At 23.8% G+C, this 22,222-nt stretch overlaps 1 protein-coding gene across 2 annotated transcripts in view; it reads right to left on the bottom strand.

Moving 5' to 3' along the window:
• LOC112690452 (potassium/sodium hyperpolarization-activated cyclic nucleotide-gated channel 1) overlaps nt 1-22,216 on the bottom strand; it is a 34,968-nt gene extending 12,752 nt beyond the window's left edge. For both annotated transcript variants that reach the window (XM_025564468.1, XM_025564469.1), the window contains exons 1-2: nt 21,672-22,216; nt 896-1,059 (exon numbers count right to left, since the gene is read on the bottom strand). In XM_025564468.1, coding sequence (XP_025420253.1) covers nt 896-1,059; nt 21,672-22,006 — 499 coding nt within the window. In that variant the 5' untranslated portion in view covers nt 22,007-22,216. The remainder of the gene's footprint in view (nt 1-895; nt 1,060-21,671) is intronic.
• Nucleotides 22,217-22,222: the final 6 nt, after the last annotated feature.

Below are 22,222 nucleotides of genomic sequence, written 5' to 3'. Positions count from 1 at the left end.
TAATACTATTTTATAAGCTAACCAGTCAAAGGTATATGCTCAATTTGTTATTTTTCATCAAAATTAATTTGATATTACAAAAAAGTGATTTTAAAGTGAATTTTAATTTCCTTGTTAAATGAGTACATTTTTTTTTATTCATTTTTTTCTTTATTATTATTATCATTTTATTTATTGATTTCCAAATAAAATCTAGTCAAAATCAATGAATTGAAAATACGAGTATACCGTAGTTTATAATATAATATAATGTTTTTATGTTTATTTATAACTACTTTTCTAGAACTACTATGGAATCAATTCATTTTATGATAATAATATTATTTTTGTTTATTTTAACAATTTTATATTTTCTATAATAAAAATAGTAATTTTAATCCAAGGTTACCAATACTTCTTTCTTACTATATTTAATTACTTTTTAAAATCTTAATAAACAGTTTCTTTTATGAGCACTTAAATTTTATAAAAATACTTGATCACCAGAAATTTATTCATAATATTTTTCATATGAGATAATATATTGTGATTTTAAATTCACAGCAATACTACAATACTATATAAATAAATTCCAGCCTATAGGAACGTTCAGTTAATGTATTCCGTTTCGTGATTAATTTTGTCAACTCTTATCAACGAAACTAAAACTTGAAAAGTATATATAATTACCATGTGTTATGACCAAAGGGTACCCACCCGTTTATAATTATATAAAAAATAAAAATAACCTGTAGTAAAAATTAAACATAATTTCAAAATCTATAATTTTAAAATTTATTTAGAATTAAATAGAAACCTTAAAAATTATAATATAGTAAACTAAAAAAAATTTTTGAATAATGCTTTGCTATAATAAACTCAATAATTGAGTTTACTTAATGATTAAATATTTTACCAGTTCTAAAGTTGACGATGATGTCCACAAGGAATATGGTATCGGATAAACAGTTGAATGTTATCCATCTTGTATCGAAGTCATCATTAAAGAATGATATTCCAACCGGAAGTATAATCAAATTAGCCACCAATAACAGTAGCATGCATAAATCCCAATAAAACCTTAAAAAAAAAAAATAAAAAATTACATTAATATCAATGAAATAAAATATATAAATTTTTTTTTTTATTAAACTCAATAGTTTTTTTATTTTTTTTTTTTTATTAGCTTCTAGTAAAAACTATGACAGATCGACACTTAAAGATAACACAGACATTAACATAAGAACAACAATAAAAGGTGACAATTGACAAAAATTATAAGTATATAAAAAAAAAAAAAAAATTACATTGTTACAAAATTACATTAACCCAACAGTTACTAGCTTTCTTTATCCACATTTAGAATATAAATATATATTTAATTTTTTTTTTCGATTATGGTATATATTAGTGATGGGTCAAACTGTTCGAATCTCGAACCGAACGGAACCTAACCCTTGATATTCGGTACGGTTCGAAATTCGAACTCGGCATGAAAAAAAATCAAACTTGAAAATATTTGTCGAACCAGACTTATTGGCTACGATAGTTCGAAAACCAAATATCTGTAAAATTCTTCAAAAGTTATTATGAAAAATTAAAATTGATATTGATTATTTAGAAATAATTAGACTATTGGCGATAGAAAGTGATAATCTGTAAATGGCATGTTATGCATTATTTATAATAATAATGCTATTATTATAATAATAGTGTTATTTTTCCACATTCATCTACATTCATAAATTAGCTATTTTTGTTTTTATCATATTTATTATAGAGGTTAAAATCTATTTTGGGTAAATCCATGGTAATATTCCGATACCGCGACTGTGCTGTTAATAAAAACATGTTCACAACTTACGTCTTACATTATAAATTCTACTAATCATTCTATATTTGTGAATTATAGTTATTATTACTATTTTTTTATATATTATTAAAATGTACCGATTGTATTTTCATATTTCACTCAATACTCAATACTTAATGAATATTTTATAAGCTACAAGACAACACGAAAGAGCACAATACTGGTTTTGAAAAATAATAATAATAAGAAATTATCTAAAATTTAAATGTATTGTGAATAATACAATTACTTAGACTTATAAGTTAAAATGTAGAATAGGTAATACGAAAACGTAAAATACAATAGTAATTAATAATTATGGTTGATTTAATTTGTAGGTAGGTACAATGTACATGATAAAAAGTATTGAGTTCGAGTTCGGTTCAAGTTCGGTTCGATTTAAAAAATCAGGGTTCAACCCATCACTAATATATATATACAATTTATAGATATTACAGTTTATAATTTCCCCTCCTACATTTTGTTGCTGTTATCTATGATTTTTTTTTTTCATGTAATAAAAAATTATATTTTTTTAGGAAAACTATAATTTATTCTACAGCATATTATGTAAGGAATTTAATGTTAAACATTCAATTTCATAAGTAAACTAAACAATTTCTAGACTAGAAATGAAATAAAATCATCCATAAAAAAATAATTAATTATGCAATGAGTCCAAATTACCATCAAAGATAAACGTAATGAAATTGTTCACCTACATACGTAATAATATCTTAATAGATTATTTTGCCATAAAATATCATTTTTTACAATAGGTACCAATTTTTAAATATAATACGCATAAATAATAGTTATCAAATACTCCCAGAAATGTAAAGAATATATATAATGTATCATAAATCTTAAATTAATTATTTAACAAATGTAATCTATTGTCTAATTTCAAATAAATTTGAGAATTATATATACAACAAATAAATAAATAAATGTATATACTTATGTATATTTATTTATTTATTTATTTATTTATTTGTTACATATATATGATAAAAGCAATAATAATTAATATATTAGTACATTTACTATAAAAAAATTAAATAAAAATTGTAACAGGTAAATATTATTTTAATAAAATTATGTGTTATTAATGATAGTTATTAAAACGTAATAAATTAACAAGCAACAATCAACATATTTTTCATTTAAAGTAAATAAACTTATTTTTAAATAAATATGCTTCTTATTTCCCTTCGAATCCTAACAAGGTAGTGCTCTAAATTTTCCGGTCTATATCAGTCCGATCAATGGTCTGATCTGGTCCGGTCCTATCGTATAAAATTAGTGAAGTATTGGTTCGTTTCGATTCTAAATATTTATGAACGATTTCGATCAGTACCATGGCACTACAACAAGGTAGTACACTATAATAATTGTAATACGAGTAAAATTAAAAAAAAAATTAGTTTTAAAAATTCAATTTTAAATACATTCATAACTGTTATTGATTTTCTTTAATTTTTCAGAGTTAAATATTGATTAAATTAGTGTTATATTTATGTATTTAATATCATATTTTTCGCTCGAAATCAAATACTGTGTTTAAAAAATAATTTGTTTGCATCTATTATTGTACTATAAAAATAAAAATAATTTTAAATTTATAATAAAAGTTTTAATCAAATTTTACACTTACTAGTCAATCATGATGATTTACTACTATATTTTTTAAATATCATTATCATACATTTTTATCTCAAATATCCATATTGTTATAAAATATTTTATTATACTTAAAAAATATTAAAACAAAATTGTTTGAATAAATATCTCATTTTACTAAGACTAACTTCTTTAATATTATATATATATTTAGACAAAAAATTTAAAAATTTTAACACAAATAAAAATAATACAAAATACCAAAAATATTAAAACTTAATCATTACAAACGTGTACTGAAAATCCAAAAAGTATGATGTTTAAAAGATATTTCAATGTAAATAAATTACATACATTTATAATCACTGGTATTTTGCTCTTAACATTTGTTATACTTTAAACATTTTATAAAAGCTTGATACGGTGTTACTTAAACCTTTGGTCTTTTGTAGTACCAAATTATTTAATTATAGTATACTTTTTACACTCGTAAGTAATTATTAGAAAAATAAATTTATGAAATTAAAATTAAAACTGTAAAACAAATTGGTAAATAACATAATTTAATATCAAAATATATTTAAATCATTTATATATATTTATAGAATCAATTTTTGTAAAAAAAATAATGTACATTATTTATGTATTCAGAGTCCCTTATTATTATGTGTTACCATAATATACATTTGTATAAGTTTTAGTAACGTCGAAATTCAAAACTATTAGCTTCTTCTTAGTAATAATTAATCATGATAAATCACTTTTCATGTTTAATTTTATTTAAACAAATAAAATTTGTTCAAACATAATATCTCTGTTCCGAAAAGGACCAAGACAAAGCAATTGTCAGTGAAAAATTCGTAAACAATGAGTTTAAATTAAAAGGAACTATTCAGGCAAACTGACGGATACATTTAAATAAAAAGGTCGCACTATTGAAAACATGCACAAATGTCATTTTTTTCGGCAGATAGATGCTGGTCGGAGAAACATTGACAAACATGGTAGTACCTCATCCAAAAAAGATGTCTCGGATTCCTGCGATCACATTGTACTAGAGAGAAAAAACTACACTATTGCAATTTAAAGCACTCAACAACAAAGGTCATTCAGAAACAAGGGTAAGGATAATGCTTCGTTGAAATGCAAGAGAATGACGCGCATGTATAATGTACGCATGCCCTTTCCTAATTATTTAGATAACTACAATCTACGAAAACGTTCACGTGTTTTTAATGAGTCGTTTATTGAAGCACATTTCTATTTCATGTTTACTGTTACCATAAATAATTGTAGAACCACTAAATACTATCTCTATAAAAAACTATTACTGAATCTGAAGTATTTTTAATAAAAAATTACCTAGTAATTTAAGGTTCTAAGCGAATACGAGTAAATCACTAACAACGGTAATGGTCACCGGATTTCGAAAGACTGTAAAAAAAACTTACAAAGTACAACTTTTGAAACTTTCGTTTTAAAATTTTTTTTTAAAGAATTTAAATAAATCATGATAATAATATTAATAAGAAAAAATATATAATTTCTAGATAGTAGATCAATATAATTATAGTATGTATTTAAATATATTAAATATAAATATTTCGAGCTCATCGTAATGTTATATTGTAAACCTTACAGAAATTATATTTCTATATATCTTATATTATGAATAGTAATCAACTAAATTATAAATTTATGTTTTCTCTCGATTTCAAATGTACAGTAAAAAAAAGTATAAAATGAGTTTTAAAAGCACAATATATATTGTTTATTTTTCATATTTTTTCTTCGAATTTTCTATCTTGGCTTAAGAGTAAAAACTAATTTAATATAATACTCCATTTATGCATGAACAAAAATAATACTTAATGAAAAATCTGAGATAGCCTATGATATCTAAGATATCTAATATATTATAGTTCTTGCTTAGTAGACAGTATACGATCAATTAAAAGTTTGAAAATTAATCAATCATTTTTACTCTGTAGTATAGTGATAGAATATCAGTTAAATACTTGTTTTCGGAATTATTTTATTTTATCACAAAATGGACAATTAAAAGCAGCAAATTTTTAAAATTAGAGAATTAACCATATTATAGACAAGCCAACTAATTTATCTAAAATAAGTCGAATATGTCATAATCTATAAAATATAATACTCATGATTCATTATGATTTTTAATATCAAAAGATCATTCAATTTTTTTGTCACTCTGAATTGAAAATTTAATTTAATTAGGAAATCTCTGAAATGCCATACATAAAAAATGTGAGAATTATGTTTTTGAAATATCAATGTCGAATCAAATATAGTGACACAAAATCACGTATTGTTTTCTGTTGCAATTTTATAGAATAATTCTAGATTATTAAACACTACTATTTTATATAAGCCTTTACTAATTTAAAAATAAATAGTTATTTATACGACCAAAAATAATTTTTACACATTAAAAGATAATATAAAAAATATACCTTGTAGTTATAAGTTATAATTTGATTTAAAATATATGCATTTTATCCCATGTTATTATGACTAACTTTGTAAATAAATGTCATGGTGTTTAATGTGAGTTTGTACGTGTGTGAGAGGGAAAAAAATAGAGAGAATTATTCCACCTAAAATATTAAATAAATATAATTAAGAATCCCAGGTAAAATCCTCATTCGCCATAGTTTTTTCAAGAAAACTAAAAAACTTCTAAATAATATTTTCATGGTTTTGTTTTAATTTTTAAATTAATTCAAATTTGGAATAAGTTATAATTAAGTAATTTAAGAAAACAAATATTGAAAAAGTTAGACATTACATTTTCAAAACTTTTATAATTTTAGAACAATTTGTAAAGGTATTTATAAACAGTCATAAGAATAATTATAATTTCGACCAGCATAAATTTTCGTTAACACAGTTTTCACACATTTTTTCCGTGTTTGGATCGAAAGCAACGTGAGAACAGTTGTACACTTAAAAAATAAATCACAACTTCAACAAATTATACATCAACAATACTTCAGAATAGTACGTTACTTATTTTTATCGAATCGCTGAGTCAAAAACCATCAGGTTGAACAGGGAGAAACTGTTTTTCTAGCTTTTTGGTTTAAACAACACTTATGTATTTCAAAAAACATTTATACTATAAAAAAATTAGGGAAACAATAAAACTAGTCACCAATATGGAAATTATTATATTAACACTTCTATATTTACTCCGGTATGAGAAAATAGTTTCTATAATGAAGTTTAATTAAATCATTTTAAAAATAGTACGGTTCATATTATTCTTTTATTATATAAATATGAACAACAAGTTTTTTTTTTCTTTTAAAATTAGTCAATTATTTTAATATTAAACACTTAAAGAATTACTATGTTTTATTAGAAATCCATATAGCTGGATAAATATTATAAAATGCTTGAACTTTATAAATACTTTATGATTTACAGAAACAAAAAATAAGTTTTAGTAACTAATGAATATAGAAAATACAATTGTAATTAAATAGAAACCTAACTTCATGGGATATTTTCAGCACATACAAATAATTTTACTCAAAAATTTAATTAATTGTTAAATATAACCTTTATTTAGTATTTATTTGAAACTAGGTAGTTGAGAAATTAAGTCATGATCAGTTTTGCTGCATTAATCTATAGTATATGTAATGTACCCTTAACTAAAATAGAAAATAATGTGTTATTATTTGAATATTAACTAATACGAGTTATTTTATTATTATTTTACAAATTTATAAAATAAACAAAAAATTTATCAAAGAATGCTCGATTACTTCTTTCGGTCAATTATGAGTATACAACCAAAATCGTTTTGATTTTTGATCGGTAAATTTGATATTCTTTTAAAAAATATAATTAATTAATAATTATTGTGTTATTTAATAGTGCATTTAATAGTGATATTTATAATGCTATATATTAATTATTGTATTTATTATAAATGTATTCAAACTTAGAACAAAACTTTATTGTTTAATTCGTAATTTATATTACCTTATATATTTACTGTCAAAACTTGTGAAGAAATTCGCAAAATAATTACATATTTTATGTACGTATGAAATGATTTTCAAATTAAAAATTTCTAAAATAAAAATTCCAGTGGTGTAAAATATTACATCTAACTGTTATTAAAATAAATTAAAATAAAATAATCATTTAAACTTTCATATCACTAAAAGTACTACTTTTTACATTGAAATTTAATAGCTAAAATGTATTTGGTCAAAACAAATGTGTCAAACATTTTGTTTTATTTTAATTTTTTTATTCTTTGATCCAATTTTCTAGACATTGAAAATAATCTCAGTAAATTATTAGCTATACTAAATTATAATTAATTTATAGTGTTGCATGGAAAAATACTATTTTGAAATATTATGAAAACAAAATATTTCTCATCTCATTCAGCTTCAGAAAAAACAACATAAATTATTGTAAGTAATATTTATTATTATCTAATTATAATTGAATAATTTGTGAATTGTTATAAGCTATCATATTTAATTTCAGAAAATGAATACTATAAGTTTTTTTGATACCAAAAATTGAATAAATGTTTATACATATATTTAATATATGATGTTAAAGCAAAATACTATACCAGTTATACTTTAAAAAAATAAATAAAACTTAAGTGAAACTTGCATCGGTAATATAATTTTACATTATCAGTAATTTTTTAAGAAAACATAGTTTTTTCCTGTATAAATTTGTGATTATAAAAATGGATCATTACTTTTAAATTTAAAATAACAGTATCAAACATTAGCTTTCGCCAAAGTGAAAAGAACGAGGCGAGTGCCCAACAGGTCTGTATTCTTTTTTTTTTTCATTTTCTCCACCATTAATGATGTATGTAAATGTTTATATTTTGCGTATAAAATCAATACTTTCAATACTAACATTTAAAAATATATTATAGATGTATAAAACTTGAGATATTTGCCACTTATTATAAAATTGACATTTATTGATGATATAAATAATTTGTAAATTCCTTGTTACTAGAAAAATCAAACAAAACCATGATATTTAACTTTTAAAATAGTAATCATATTAAATAGTTTTAATTTTTTTTCAAATCATTAAACTAAATACATAAACTAAATTAAATAAATGTAAGAATTATTTTTTTTATCTATTTATTTTGCAATTTATTTGTATACAGTTAACATGAATGAGAAATTACTGGCAACTTATTAGAAAATTGCAATATCTAAGAAATAAAATATAAATATATAATTTAACTATACCTAAATTAATAATGTTATAAAATTATTATACTACAATGAACCGATCTATCTAACAAAAAACAATCTAAATATATTTTATATAAATCATAGAATCATCAAAATTTATTACTTACAACGATCAAAACTATTAATATAAGTCACAGTTAATAAAATTTACATACGAAAATTTAAAAATAATTTCTACATTTTTTAATCAGTTTTAAGACGTATTATCAGTGGTCACTTTTTCTTCGTGTTACGTTCTACCTTATTATATTTTACTTACTTTTATAAAAAAAAACAATGTACTATTAGTATTACTATAAATGTTATACAAATATACAATCAAATCCTAAAAAAAAAAATGTTTCAAAGTATTTTATTAATACTTATTTTAAGTAAATATAATATCTAGTGGCTTTTATATTTTCAAATAACTTCATAAGCGAAAACAATTTATTCTTTGAAAAAATTATAATACAACATTAATTAAAATTAAAAAAATAATAAGTTTACCAAACTATATTATTAACTGTAACTAGAAAATTTTAATTAAATTCATATGTATTACATTACAAGACTGAAAAAAAATACAAAATTTATAAGCCCTTGAAATAAATTTCTTTAAGTTTAATAATGTTTAGCAATATTTTATAATTACTTAAATTAGATAAATTAAACATTAATATTGGTTTGCACACTGAACGTCTACAATTATTACATTCCTTGAAGTTATTGGAATATTGGTATACTGTCAAATATTTCTTAGGATTTTCATTACGAAAATTACCTATTCATTTAATTCTTAGAAATGTATAATATTAATTTTATAATAAAAATTAAAAAACATGAACTGTAAAAATTTAAACATTAACTATATTAATGAAATACTTCAGTCACAGTGGTCATTAAAGCATAACCATTCACCTATCTAATAATCAATGTTTTATAAATTATCCAAACATGATTATAACCTAGTAATAAGCCGTTTATATGAATCAAATATACTTTCAATTACATTTTGGAAAGTTTAAATTAAACCCTAAAGTAATAGTCATTACATCATTACAGAAATTATTTTTATCCTATATATATATTAGTCAATTTTAAATAAATCAAACATTCAAGTCTCCATTGTTAAAACTTTTTTCTATTAAATAAAAGAATGTCAATAATAAATACTTGATTATTCTTATTATAATTAATATTATATATAGGTAATCGTATTATATTTATATAATTAATATTTCTTTTTTTCATTATTTTATTTATTTATATTCATATTATTATTTTATATATTTATAGTAAGAAAATTGCAATACAAATAATTGTACAATGTCTTCTTAATTGTAAAAATACATGTAATATATTTAAAATTATTTCAAGTGAATTTCAAGGCTAAAATTTACAATAAATGACACACCTCTAAAAAATATTACTCAACACAGTGTTTATACATATAATAATTAATAAAAAAAAAAATTATTCTCAAGTAATCAAACTAGTTGAACGACTAATTTTTTTCTTATTATTACCAATAAAAAATAAAATTATATTTTGAAAAGATTTAAAATTAATATACGATTAATGATTTGAGATTAATTTGGTATGAATTACTATATATAAATTTCTTAATATGACCTTTCCTATTATCACGAATTAAAGAAAATATCTCGTTTGATATGTGCTATGACTATTCAGAAAAGAGCAAATATTTATTATTTGTTTATTTCTTGTCAATCAATTAAATAAATATGCACTTATATAATTTAATTGAACGAAAAATATGTTTGTTTTATTTTAATTCATGTATAGCTGTTGTTAAATGAAATATAATTGTTTAAAACAAAAAAAATATTTAACTGTTTTAATAAATTTTTATATTAAAATGCTACATAAGTAGTTATTCATATTTTTAAAAAATAATTGACTATAAAATTTCCTATATTTATATCTAATTGTATACCAATTTTCATAAAAGTTCAATAATATTAAATTTACTTGTACTTTTATCGAAACACTGAGGTCTTTGATCTTTTGAACTTTAATACATCAAGTTTTCAGTTAATATAAATTTGTTCAAGTAAAAACAATGACTTCATGGCAACATTTTCAGAAAATAATATTCTCTATACATATAATTGAAATTAAATAAATATTTTCTAAACCTATCACAATGACGGATGTTATAAAATAGAAATGTGCCTATAAATAAAAAAAATTCTGAATTGGTTAATGCTTTACATTTAAATATTACAAATGTATTGTCATGCAAAACTACAATTAGTTGCCAAATATAAATTGTATAGACAATTGCATATAGCTATACAATAATTGTCAATAATTTGAAACTATGTTATTAATTCAATAAATGCAACATTTTATAATTAATTTCACTATAATACAATAAATAATTTTTACAACAAATCATTATAATTAAAAAAATATATAGATCTATTAAATAACAAAGATTATGTTATAAATTGACTGTTATATCCATAAAAACAAATTATTCTTAAAGTATAGAAAAAATTAAATTTCCATTAGTTCACGTTCACTCATAAAATTAAGTAAAAATCATCCCTAAAAAAGTAATAGCGCAAAGTAATTACATATATGATAAACTGATTATCGAGTATAACCCTTTCTTAATTTGATTCGTTAAACTTTGATAAAAAAAAACAATAATCACCACATAAATTCATTTTTAATTTTAAATTCAATTATAAAATCTAAATTTAGAAGACATTGAATGTTTGTTTAACTATATTAATAACCAATAACATACCAAATATATCTTAATATTTAAAATTAATATACAACCATTAAACAAACATACTTAAGTACATTTAAATAAATATTATTTTAATAATACATTTTAATCTCATTTATACATTTATTAATTTTATGCATACTCAATTAAATCTTAAAACTTCTATAAATATTGATATTTTTATTATAATAAATATTCAGATTTTATCAGTGTTATTTCTTATTAGTTATAGCTTAAAACTGTAAAAATATAACTTAAACTTTGCATAATCACTATTTCTTACGTACACTACATTATAATTTTACATTATTTTTCATTTTTTTATATGTTTGAAGCATAAAATATTTAAAAAAAAACTATTAGAAATAAATGATCTATGTTTGATTGAATGAAAATAATGATATTTTACATTTTCATGGTGGAATCATAAATATTTGTATAATTGTATTACATTAAACATTATAAAAAATATAAGTTTAAAGTAAATGTTGGTCATTGTTATATAAAACACGGAAACTAGGAAATTAATAGTAATGTTCATGTATCAACAATTAAATTAAAAATCAAGGTTCAAGTTCAACGGACTCTGATTTAAAACCAAAAATTTTAAATAATTTCAAATAACACCCTACATTAAGTATGAATATATGATTTAAACAAATTTCTACAATATTGAGTCTATTTGTAGGAAAACAATGGAATTTTAATAATTTTATAAAAACAAAAAAAAACAATGAACATAATTTCTAGAAACTGTTACACCATTTGCATTTAAATTTATAACTAAACGTATGGCATTCAAATATGTACCACATATTTATTTTCAAATATCACTGCATTCCATCTGTATCTCGTTTTTTAAGCACCATCAATTTTTAAAACTGTTATTATAAACCATATTCACAAAAAAAAATTTAATTATTACGTGAGGATTATATATGTAATTTGTAGTAATTTTATTTCAAATCAATTAAAATTATTTACAAATTTACTCATATGCACTAGAAAACACCCTATGTTTGGATTAAATTAGTTATTTGGTAAGTTGCTGGTAAATTATCTAGCTACCTACAGAACTGAATTACCACGTTTTTCTTGTAAAATTATAATAAATGAAAATAAAAACGATATTAAAATATCATCATGATGTAACCATTTTATTGTGAACTTTGAATTTAAATTAATTATAGTTTAATAAAATTAAAATAGATTACGATTTCAAGAACAATATTAAAATATACATTTTTACACTAATTTATTTTACTTACATCAATTTTATTCAATAACGTCACAACACGTACACCTACTGTTTTTTTTATTTTATATTTTTGAACCAATCACAAACAGATTACTACTTTTTTTTATGAATATAAGAGTCTGACAAATAACGTTGTATTACAATACATGTCTGTTATCCATTTTGAATCAAGATTTATATTGCAATTGTCAATATTAATGATTTTTTTTTGTTTTAAATTTGTACGATTAGTGTTTACAGCAATATTAAAACTGAAAAGGCTCTAACCTGAAATCTGTTACAAGACAACTATAATACATGTTCAGTATATAGTATTGTATTCTTAAGTGTATAATAAAAGAGGTTGAGCAGATTTGTCGGTTGTTAATTTTCAAAATAATAATTTCTCTATAAAATCTGACAAAATTACACCAATATAAATACTTTGAAACCGAACGAATCAATTGATTCATAATTTATACAACATCGAACCCATAAACTGACATTTTTATGGCTCATTTATATCGATACTTTAAAAAAAAAAATTAATTAAAAATATTTTTTCAATACAAAATGGTCAGTTTGGGATTAGTTACGGACCACGGGTTTAACAATTAAAATCGTTCGTTAATTAATAAATTAAATTCGTTAAAATCGGTTATTTGTAATTTTATTTGAATCTAAAAACCATGTATTTTCTTTTTTTTTTTTTTTTTAATTGAATCCTTAAAGTGATTTGAAACATGTAATTCCAAAATTCGATTAACTTGGTCAATTTACCATAAACATAATACACACATAATTTTATTTTTTACGGAATATTAAACACAAATATTTAATCTTTTTACATATTCTACAAACATAACTAAAATTTTATTGATTTAAAATATAAAAATTAAAGTTAAAGAAATTCATATATATATATATACTGAATAATATAGAATATGTAACATATTAAAAAAAAAAATGTACAAATATTTGTATAATTAATAATTTAATTTAAATATAATATTATAAAGCCAACTTCAATTTACAACTACACAATAATATCAGGTTTCAAATAAATTCACTATTTAAAATATAGGTTAAATTAGGTTGTTTTTATATATTACACTTTATTTTCGGATTATACAAATTATAAAATTTACGCTTTTCGTTACTTTTATTTCAAACCTAACTCGAATGAACTATTTCAGAACAAAAAAATCTTATCTAACCATAAGTCTATGTATATTTTTAAATCGACATTAGTTATTGAATTAAGTAATTCTTTGATGCAAACTCTCATATTGATCACCTTAAAATTTGTCTAGGATTCACAACCATACCGGAGAATCGGATCGTATAAAAAATTAAATAAAATAAAAAAATAACTTATGCTAATAATAATAATGAATTGATAAAACAATTTCAAATTGATTCATATAGGATTTTACCCTGATGAAAAACCAAAATAAAACCCTTGATCTCTATGGAGTTTACAATACAAAACTGTGTCCAGAAATAAAATCTTAAAAAAATAATCGAGTAAATTAAATAACATTTCTTTCAATATTAAAAGTTATTTTTTTTTTTTGCTGTAATGTTTATGACAAATGCAAAATAAAAAAACAATAAAAGTTATAATTAACGACCAATAAAAAACTATTAATATCAATGTTTACAAAATATAATAAAGTTAGATTGCATAACTCACAACAAGGGCTCATAACTTATAGCTTTAAAAATGATAGTTATAAGCGCTATAATATGCTCATAAAAATATTCATATAAGTGCTTAAATATGCACTAAAAATACAAAAATATGCAAAAAAAAAAAAAAATATCATATAAAAAGAAAATTTCAAACTCTTAGTATTAAAATACCGATCACGCCGCTGTATGATACAAATAAGTATATAATTTAAACCAAAAGAAAAATTGATTAATTAACATGAATTAATTATTAATATAAATAACTTATACTACTATAATTATTTATTATTATTAAGAAAAATGTTGTTTTAAATCCTATGAAATTGAAAATGATTTAAAAAATTAAAATAGCAAACAACTAGTTTCTAAATATGTAAATATATGTAACATAAAATTTCATACTCAGCTTCTTAGTTATCTGAAACATATTTAAAGCTCACATAGGTATTTCTAGGATTTTTAAAAAAAAAAATGTAAATGCTACAAATTATGAGTCCTGCTCATAACCAATAAAGTTATTGATATCATTTTCTACAATCACAATAGTATATGATTACAAAATGGTTACAAACTGTAACTCATAAGTTACGTACAAGTAAAAGCCATTATGTTTTTATTATATTTTATGAAATTTTAATAATAATGATTTTATAAGAGATATTTTAAAATTATTTACAACACAACAACAAATCAATAAGTATTCTATCAATTTTAATATTGGTTGGTTTTATTCAAAATTATATTATTATTAAAAATATTTCGGATAAAAAATGTATACATTCATTACAGCTATTAATCTTGATTTATATTTTCTGTCTTTTCTAATGAAATCAATATTAGTATTTCATCTTAATTATTATAAGAAATATGAATATTAAAAGTACAAAATAAATTACATACTTAGGTAAGTATCTATAAAGTATTTCTACATATAAAAAAATGTATACAATTAATTTAAAAAAATATAATGTATAATCAAACAATACTCAAAACAATATTATTTACACAATAACTATACAGATTTTAGTTATACATAAAATAATATTATGACCAAATTACCAATGTAATAAATATTTTCGAAGGAAATTCTTTCATAAAAATAAATAACCACGTTTATGCTGCAATGAATTGTTATTTATCGAACTCCCACCTTCGTATACTCCAAACATTTAAACCCTAAAAAAATGATAAGATACGTGGAACATAATAATACAATCCGATATGAAAAAATAGTAACCAATAATAGAAAACACTCAACATTTGACTACGATTCGTACGATAACTGTTAAAAACGTTAACGTCATTGATGTTATGAAATGTAACAGAATAAAATCTCTAAAACGCAAAAAATGTATACCTCTCATAACTCTATGTACCTCAATTATAAGGTTTATTAAAAATATGCGTTAAAAATAACATGACTGAGATTGGTCAAGTGAATATGCGCTCTGAAACACATGCGTTCAAAGTATAATATTTTAATTGCAAAATGTAATGTTTATGAAATTAGTACACAATCGTTTTCACATTTCATACCGCAGATCGTATCTTCACTTGTCTCGGTTATTTTTCATAAAACAAGACCATTGGTAGTATATAGAAAAATCTATATTTGTATAAAACGAACTTGGTATCAAATCTATACGCGGTACGTTTACTACAGCAGCACACGCACGCGCATACGTTTGATAAGCTCGCGGGGTTATTCGTCCCAAAAAAATACCGCATTGTAGGTCGGTGTAATACCACAACTAATATATTATAATGCACTCAAAAGACACTCACATACACACACGCACACACACACAGAAGCTCGAGCATAGAGTTATTCACTGCCGTCGGTACAATGTAGTTAAATAAATTCAAACTTTATGATAAACGCACAAAGGGACGCAATATGCGTGCGTATTCGATGTATAATGTGGTTGTATTTAATACACGTATAACGTTTTTTTAGGAAGGTAAGGAATATACGCCAAAGGAACCGGTCTTTACTCTCAGCGGGGGGGAGGGAAAATAAAACGAAAAAACCCCGGATCAACATTTTTAATAAATCTCAACAATAAATTGATTTGAAAATGAAAAAACTGTAAAGAATCATAGTAGGTAAAAAAAAAAAATTACAGGACAAAAAAACTCAATGTTTGGATATCTATAGTATAACTTGTATTACAGATAAATATACCAACATATAAAATTATATTCCTTCTAACCAATGAAACTCGGGGGTCTATGTGTATCAACAATTATTATAATTATCAAAATGTACCAATATAAATCGTACATGGTACATTAGGCTACATGAGATTATATATAATGAACATAGTTTTGAAAAAGGGAAATACCATAATGGCATAAAATATTATATTATGTAAAAAAACAACAAAATACAACGTGCATGTATAAGAACGCAAAGAAAAAACAAAAAATAAAGATCGAGAATACAATTCAATACTAAGTAACAGATTAATGGTAACAGATAATGACTGAACACTTAACACACTCGGGTGCATATATACGTATCAACATATGATTAATTTAGATAATATTGTAAACTATAATTACTTAAATTCTATTTAACAGCAGATTTAGTTTATTAAAACTGCATTGAATTAATACAGGAATAACTAAAATCTTACTGAGAAAAAAAAATTACTACTTGCTAAGGAATAAAAATTTCATTGTATCTACTTTGATCAATGTATATAAATTAAATTTAATTATTTATATATTTCTAAAACCATTTTTGGGTTTTAATTCTACAATAAATTGTATAGAAATACAGGGCTCAGAAACGTTTTTATGACGTTATATATGTTAAAAGACGATTTAAATTAAAAACGCAAAACGTAGGTAATGAAAATCAGTAAATGCTAGTTTTAAAAAATCATGAAGCAAAACTATACAATAAACAATTATTGTGGTATATCAAAAAGCTAAATAAAATGACAGACGATAAAAATTAAAAACACATAAAAAGATAAAATATCTTAAACAAGAAGTCATATTCAAACGTTACTGAAAATTGGTTAATTTTGGTTTTATATATTATTATAATATTTTTATATTTATCAACAAGTTCACCTATTTTCTATGAGCAAAAATCGATATGAAATATTAAAAAAAAAATAATTACATGCCTAGATCCCATTATCAAAATGTATAAGTTATAATATAATGATAATTCATACTATTAGATGTTTAGGTATAAATAGTTAGATATTATTATATATAACATATATATTACATTTTAAAATTATATTTTTGGAACAATAAAAGATCTATTTTTAAACATACCTATATAAGTTTTTTCTTTATTTAAAAGTGGAAGTTACCTTAGACTCGTTATTTTGTAAATAAATTTATATTATTGTCTAGAAAATCTCTTTATCAAATTGATAATAGTTGTTAAAATTAATTTACCTGTAAACTAGTATTCAATAATTTATGTTTAGTGTATTGTAACTTTTCGTAGAAATAGAAATAACTTATTTAACTAATGCAAAATTTTAAAGTAACTATACCTATTATATTGATTAAATAAAAATAGGTTATTATTTTTTTTATAAATGAGCAATAAATTGAAAAAGGTTTGGCCTGTAATTAATATTTAATAACTAAACTAACTAAAAAAATTAATGAAAAGAGGGAATAAAAATATAAAATGGCTAAGACCTGCATACACCAGTCATAAGGAATTTTTTTTTTATTCAATAATTATTTAAAATATTAAATATAAAACTTTAATTTTTAAGTTTTAAGAAACTTCTGACTTCTGAGTATTTAACCTCATGAGTGTTTTTATATTTTAATAATACAACCCCATCTGGTATGAGATATATTGACATATAAAATTATGTTTAGCTAAATTAGTAAAAATTAAAAACTATAATGTTCAAATTTCTAATAATTTTAAATTTTTCATGGGTAAAAATAAATTTTAATTTTTAAGTATTTAAATATTTAAATTTTCAATAACGGATAATGTAAAAATGTATAATGTTTCAATTCCTTTCAACGAAAATTTAAAATGTGTAAAACATTTAAACCCCCAATAACAATAAACGTAAAATTTGAATAACATTATAATTCCCAACAATAATAAATGTAAACAATAAATAACGTTTAAATTCCCAACAACGATAAACGAAAGAAAATCAATAACGTTTAAACAATTTTTTTTAATTCGACCTCTGTTCAAATATTTGGCTCCACCAGAGGCGTGCGGAAGATGAACTACATGGTTAAAATATATACATTTTTTAAATTTATTAAATATTACATGCAGTAAATTTTTAAGAATTTGTTATTTTAGTTCGAACTACCAATTTAACTATTTTCATAGAATTCAAACTCTAAAAATAACGTTTTTGTATTATAATTATAGTCATATTATAGTATTATTATTATTTTTATTGGTAAATTGTATTTAATTGAACTATACAAGTATACTAATAAGAAAAAAAAAAGAAAAATGAAAGATTTCACCAAGAATTTAATTCTGAATTTTACATTTTGAATCAATCTGTATTTATGGTTATTGATGATGTACGAAACATTTTTATCAATACGCCGAAGCGTATGAAACAATACATAAAGGGAGTGCAAAATATTGTCCGTGCGTTTGAAAAACAAAAACAAGTTATTAAATACGTAATAGTTTTGATTTTTAACTATATTTGTAATTATTTTTATGAGCACTCGTTTAAATGTTGAGAAATTTTTTTAATGGATGGAGATCGTATGACATTTTTAAAAAACTTCGGCAATTGATTCCAGCTAATCAAAGTTAGAAAATTCTACATTTTATTTATTCACTTATTGGTTAATATATTTTACATTTTTATATGAACATTTTAAATTTTTGAACTTTATTTTTTATTTTAATAAATAATAATTGCATGTAAATCATAATTGTGCGGTTTTTGAATACCTACAACGATTTTAAAAAGTGTGCGGTTTTAACCCACCAAAAATGTGCTGTTTTGTTGGATATTTCATCTCAAGTGCGCGATTTTAGGAATCGACGATTAATTATTGTGCTAATAACCGTGATCAATTAAAATTAAATATTAATCTGCATGTTAAATAACCAGTACTTGGTATACTTATTAATGTAATATAATAATATAGAATGCCATGAGCAAACACTTATTTTTCATATTGTTTGGATAAAACAGCAATTCCTAATTCAAACGGTATACGTTTTAATTGTTAATAGAGTAATAATTGTTGTATAACGATAATTTATAACACAATACTGCTGCGGTTGCTGTATTGCTGCAGTACAATAATGAACGTATCTCGAAACATCTAGTCACGTCAATCGTTTACACTGACGTTTACAAACCCTTATGAGTTTTTTTTTCCGTCTTAACACATACCCGTAAACGGTACACAACACGTGCACTGCAACACGATTGCGCCCCGATCCTTTTCTACCTGTTAAAATCACAAAACCATTGAGCACCAAACGATATATGTATGTACTATGTATAATAATTTATGTACAATATAAAATAGTCTGTACAATACATACTTTCTATAACTTTCATATGCGTGCACTCAATCTTATTACCTATTAATTCACAATTCTCATTCCCAATTATCACAGGAATTACTTAGAAATGTCAATAAATTATCATCGTACGCTAAATGTGTACACCGACATAGTCAATAGTCGATATTTTTTTTATTAAAATATGTCATTTTTCTTTACTGAAAGTCATTAGGCGATATTTTTTCTTTGTTCATATAAATTATAATAATAATTAAATATTCGTATCGTAATATATATTTTAAAATTTGTAACTTGTTAAAAATTTTATTTGGTGACTAGCCCAAAAATGTGGTCCCATTGCTTGTAAAAGTCATTAATTGATATTTTATTATTTTTAAATTGTTCCCTAGTATCCATTATAAATTTAATGTAGCTTTCTTACTCTTTTCGGAATTTATTTTTTTCATAACATTTAAGTTTCATAACATTTTAGTTTGGATACCTAATAATATGTTTATTACTTAGAAAGCAGATAAACAAAACTATTAATTACAGTGCATTGCAGAATAGATTCTGGACCATTAGTTGTTCTAGCTTCTTTTGATGGTTTATCTGCCCATAAAGTTAGTGGAAATAGTGCATCGGTTTCTACATAGTTTTTTAAGTAAACAGTAGGAAAATCCAAAATTAGACGTATTAGACGTATTACACACATCATTTGGTGCACAATAATGTTGTGATTTTAACAGGTAAAAGGGGATCAGGGCGCAATCGTGGTGTAATTAGTCGAGTCAAAAAAAGAAAAAATTACCTATTCGTGTTGCAGCCAACACGTGTATGTATACTGTTAATTTTCAATACTTGAAAACAACATTTTTATACATATACATTTTTTCTTTTCAATAGAAATCGGTTACGAACATAAAGCATGCATTATATTTCTTAAAAGGTTGAGAATGGATACCCGAAGGAGGTTCGTAGGTTCGTCTTGTAGATTGTGACGCGAGTGTCTGTCCGCGAGAATACGTCGATCAGATAGAAAAATTACGAGCGGGACAGGTCCTTAACAGGTTTTTTAAGGCAGGAATGACTTTAAGGGTTCGGGTAGAATATGCACACGTGCACTGTTTGGTCTTATACACCTACACCGTACCGTGCAGTAGAACCGAAAAACTGAGTTTTTCGTCGACGAAACGACTTGTACGTCGAAACAATAATGTCAAACCCCAACAATTTAGTCCCAATAATTAAGCGATCATATCCCATTTTCAATTCAACATAATAGTGTTCAAAGAAAACGTTGTTGCATGAATGCAAATCATCGGAATGAGTCCCAGGGTATGGTCGTCATGTCCGTTGGACTCTCGGATGAACAACATTGGCGCCCAAAGGTTACTTTTCAAGGGTTAGGGAAAAGAGGCAAACTTAAAAAAATTCTCAAATTTAAACTAAATAAAGGTTTTTTATTATTTGTTATAATAATATATATATATAAAATACATGTTATTATGCATTTTATACTAAATACTAATAATAATAGTGATAATAATGATGTTTTTAAATAAATTAATAAATTCATATTATTTTTCCAGGGGGAGGAAACCCGTCTTGCCCCACCACCCGCCGATGGGCGACCGTGGTAAGCAATATACTCGTCCCGACACACACCGTGAGCAGATCACATACGGAGGGAAAAAACAAGAGAAAGGGTTACGGAAGAGGTAGAGACGATCGAGTCGGAACGCACGTACCTGAACTTGGAACAGGGGTGGATGACCCAGACGCCCAAGGACCGTTGCCTGAGCCGCTCTTTGACCACGGCTTTCTTGCTGCCGTAGATCTTCATGGACAGCCGGTTCATGGACGGTTCGAACACAGTGTGCAACCGGGCCAAGACACCCGTCCGCGGCTGACGGTGCGGTTGGCTTTGACGGTGTTTCCCGTCGTACGTGGCCGCACCACCACCCTCGACGGCCGCGTGCTGCGACGACGAGCCCCGGGACGCGGCGTCCATGCCGCTGCCTCCACCGACGTCGGAATAGCCCGCGTACTCCGGGAAGCCCGGATACCGCGAAGTCTCGTCCATGGTGCAGCAGTCGTCGTTGTACGCGCGATGGCCACCGCGATAGCCGCCGGCGGTCGACGTGCACCACCCCCCGGGAACCGGTGGCGTCGAAAAGCGGCGGCGTGCGAGGAATTATCGGTGACGGCGAAACGCAACGATTATGATTTGATGGGACGCCGAAGGGCTGGTGCGGAACACTCGGTCGCGTCGTATATTACGTCACTCAACACAGCGATG

Source organism: Sipha flava, unplaced genomic scaffold, assembly GCF_003268045.1.
Source record: "Sipha flava isolate LNK unplaced genomic scaffold, YSA_version1 50547_pilon_pilon, whole genome shotgun sequence".
NCBI lineage: Eukaryota > Metazoa > Arthropoda > Insecta > Hemiptera > Aphididae > Sipha > Sipha flava.
The sequence above is the reverse complement of the archived record's forward strand: the minus strand, read 5'-3'. Positions and strand labels throughout refer to the sequence as shown.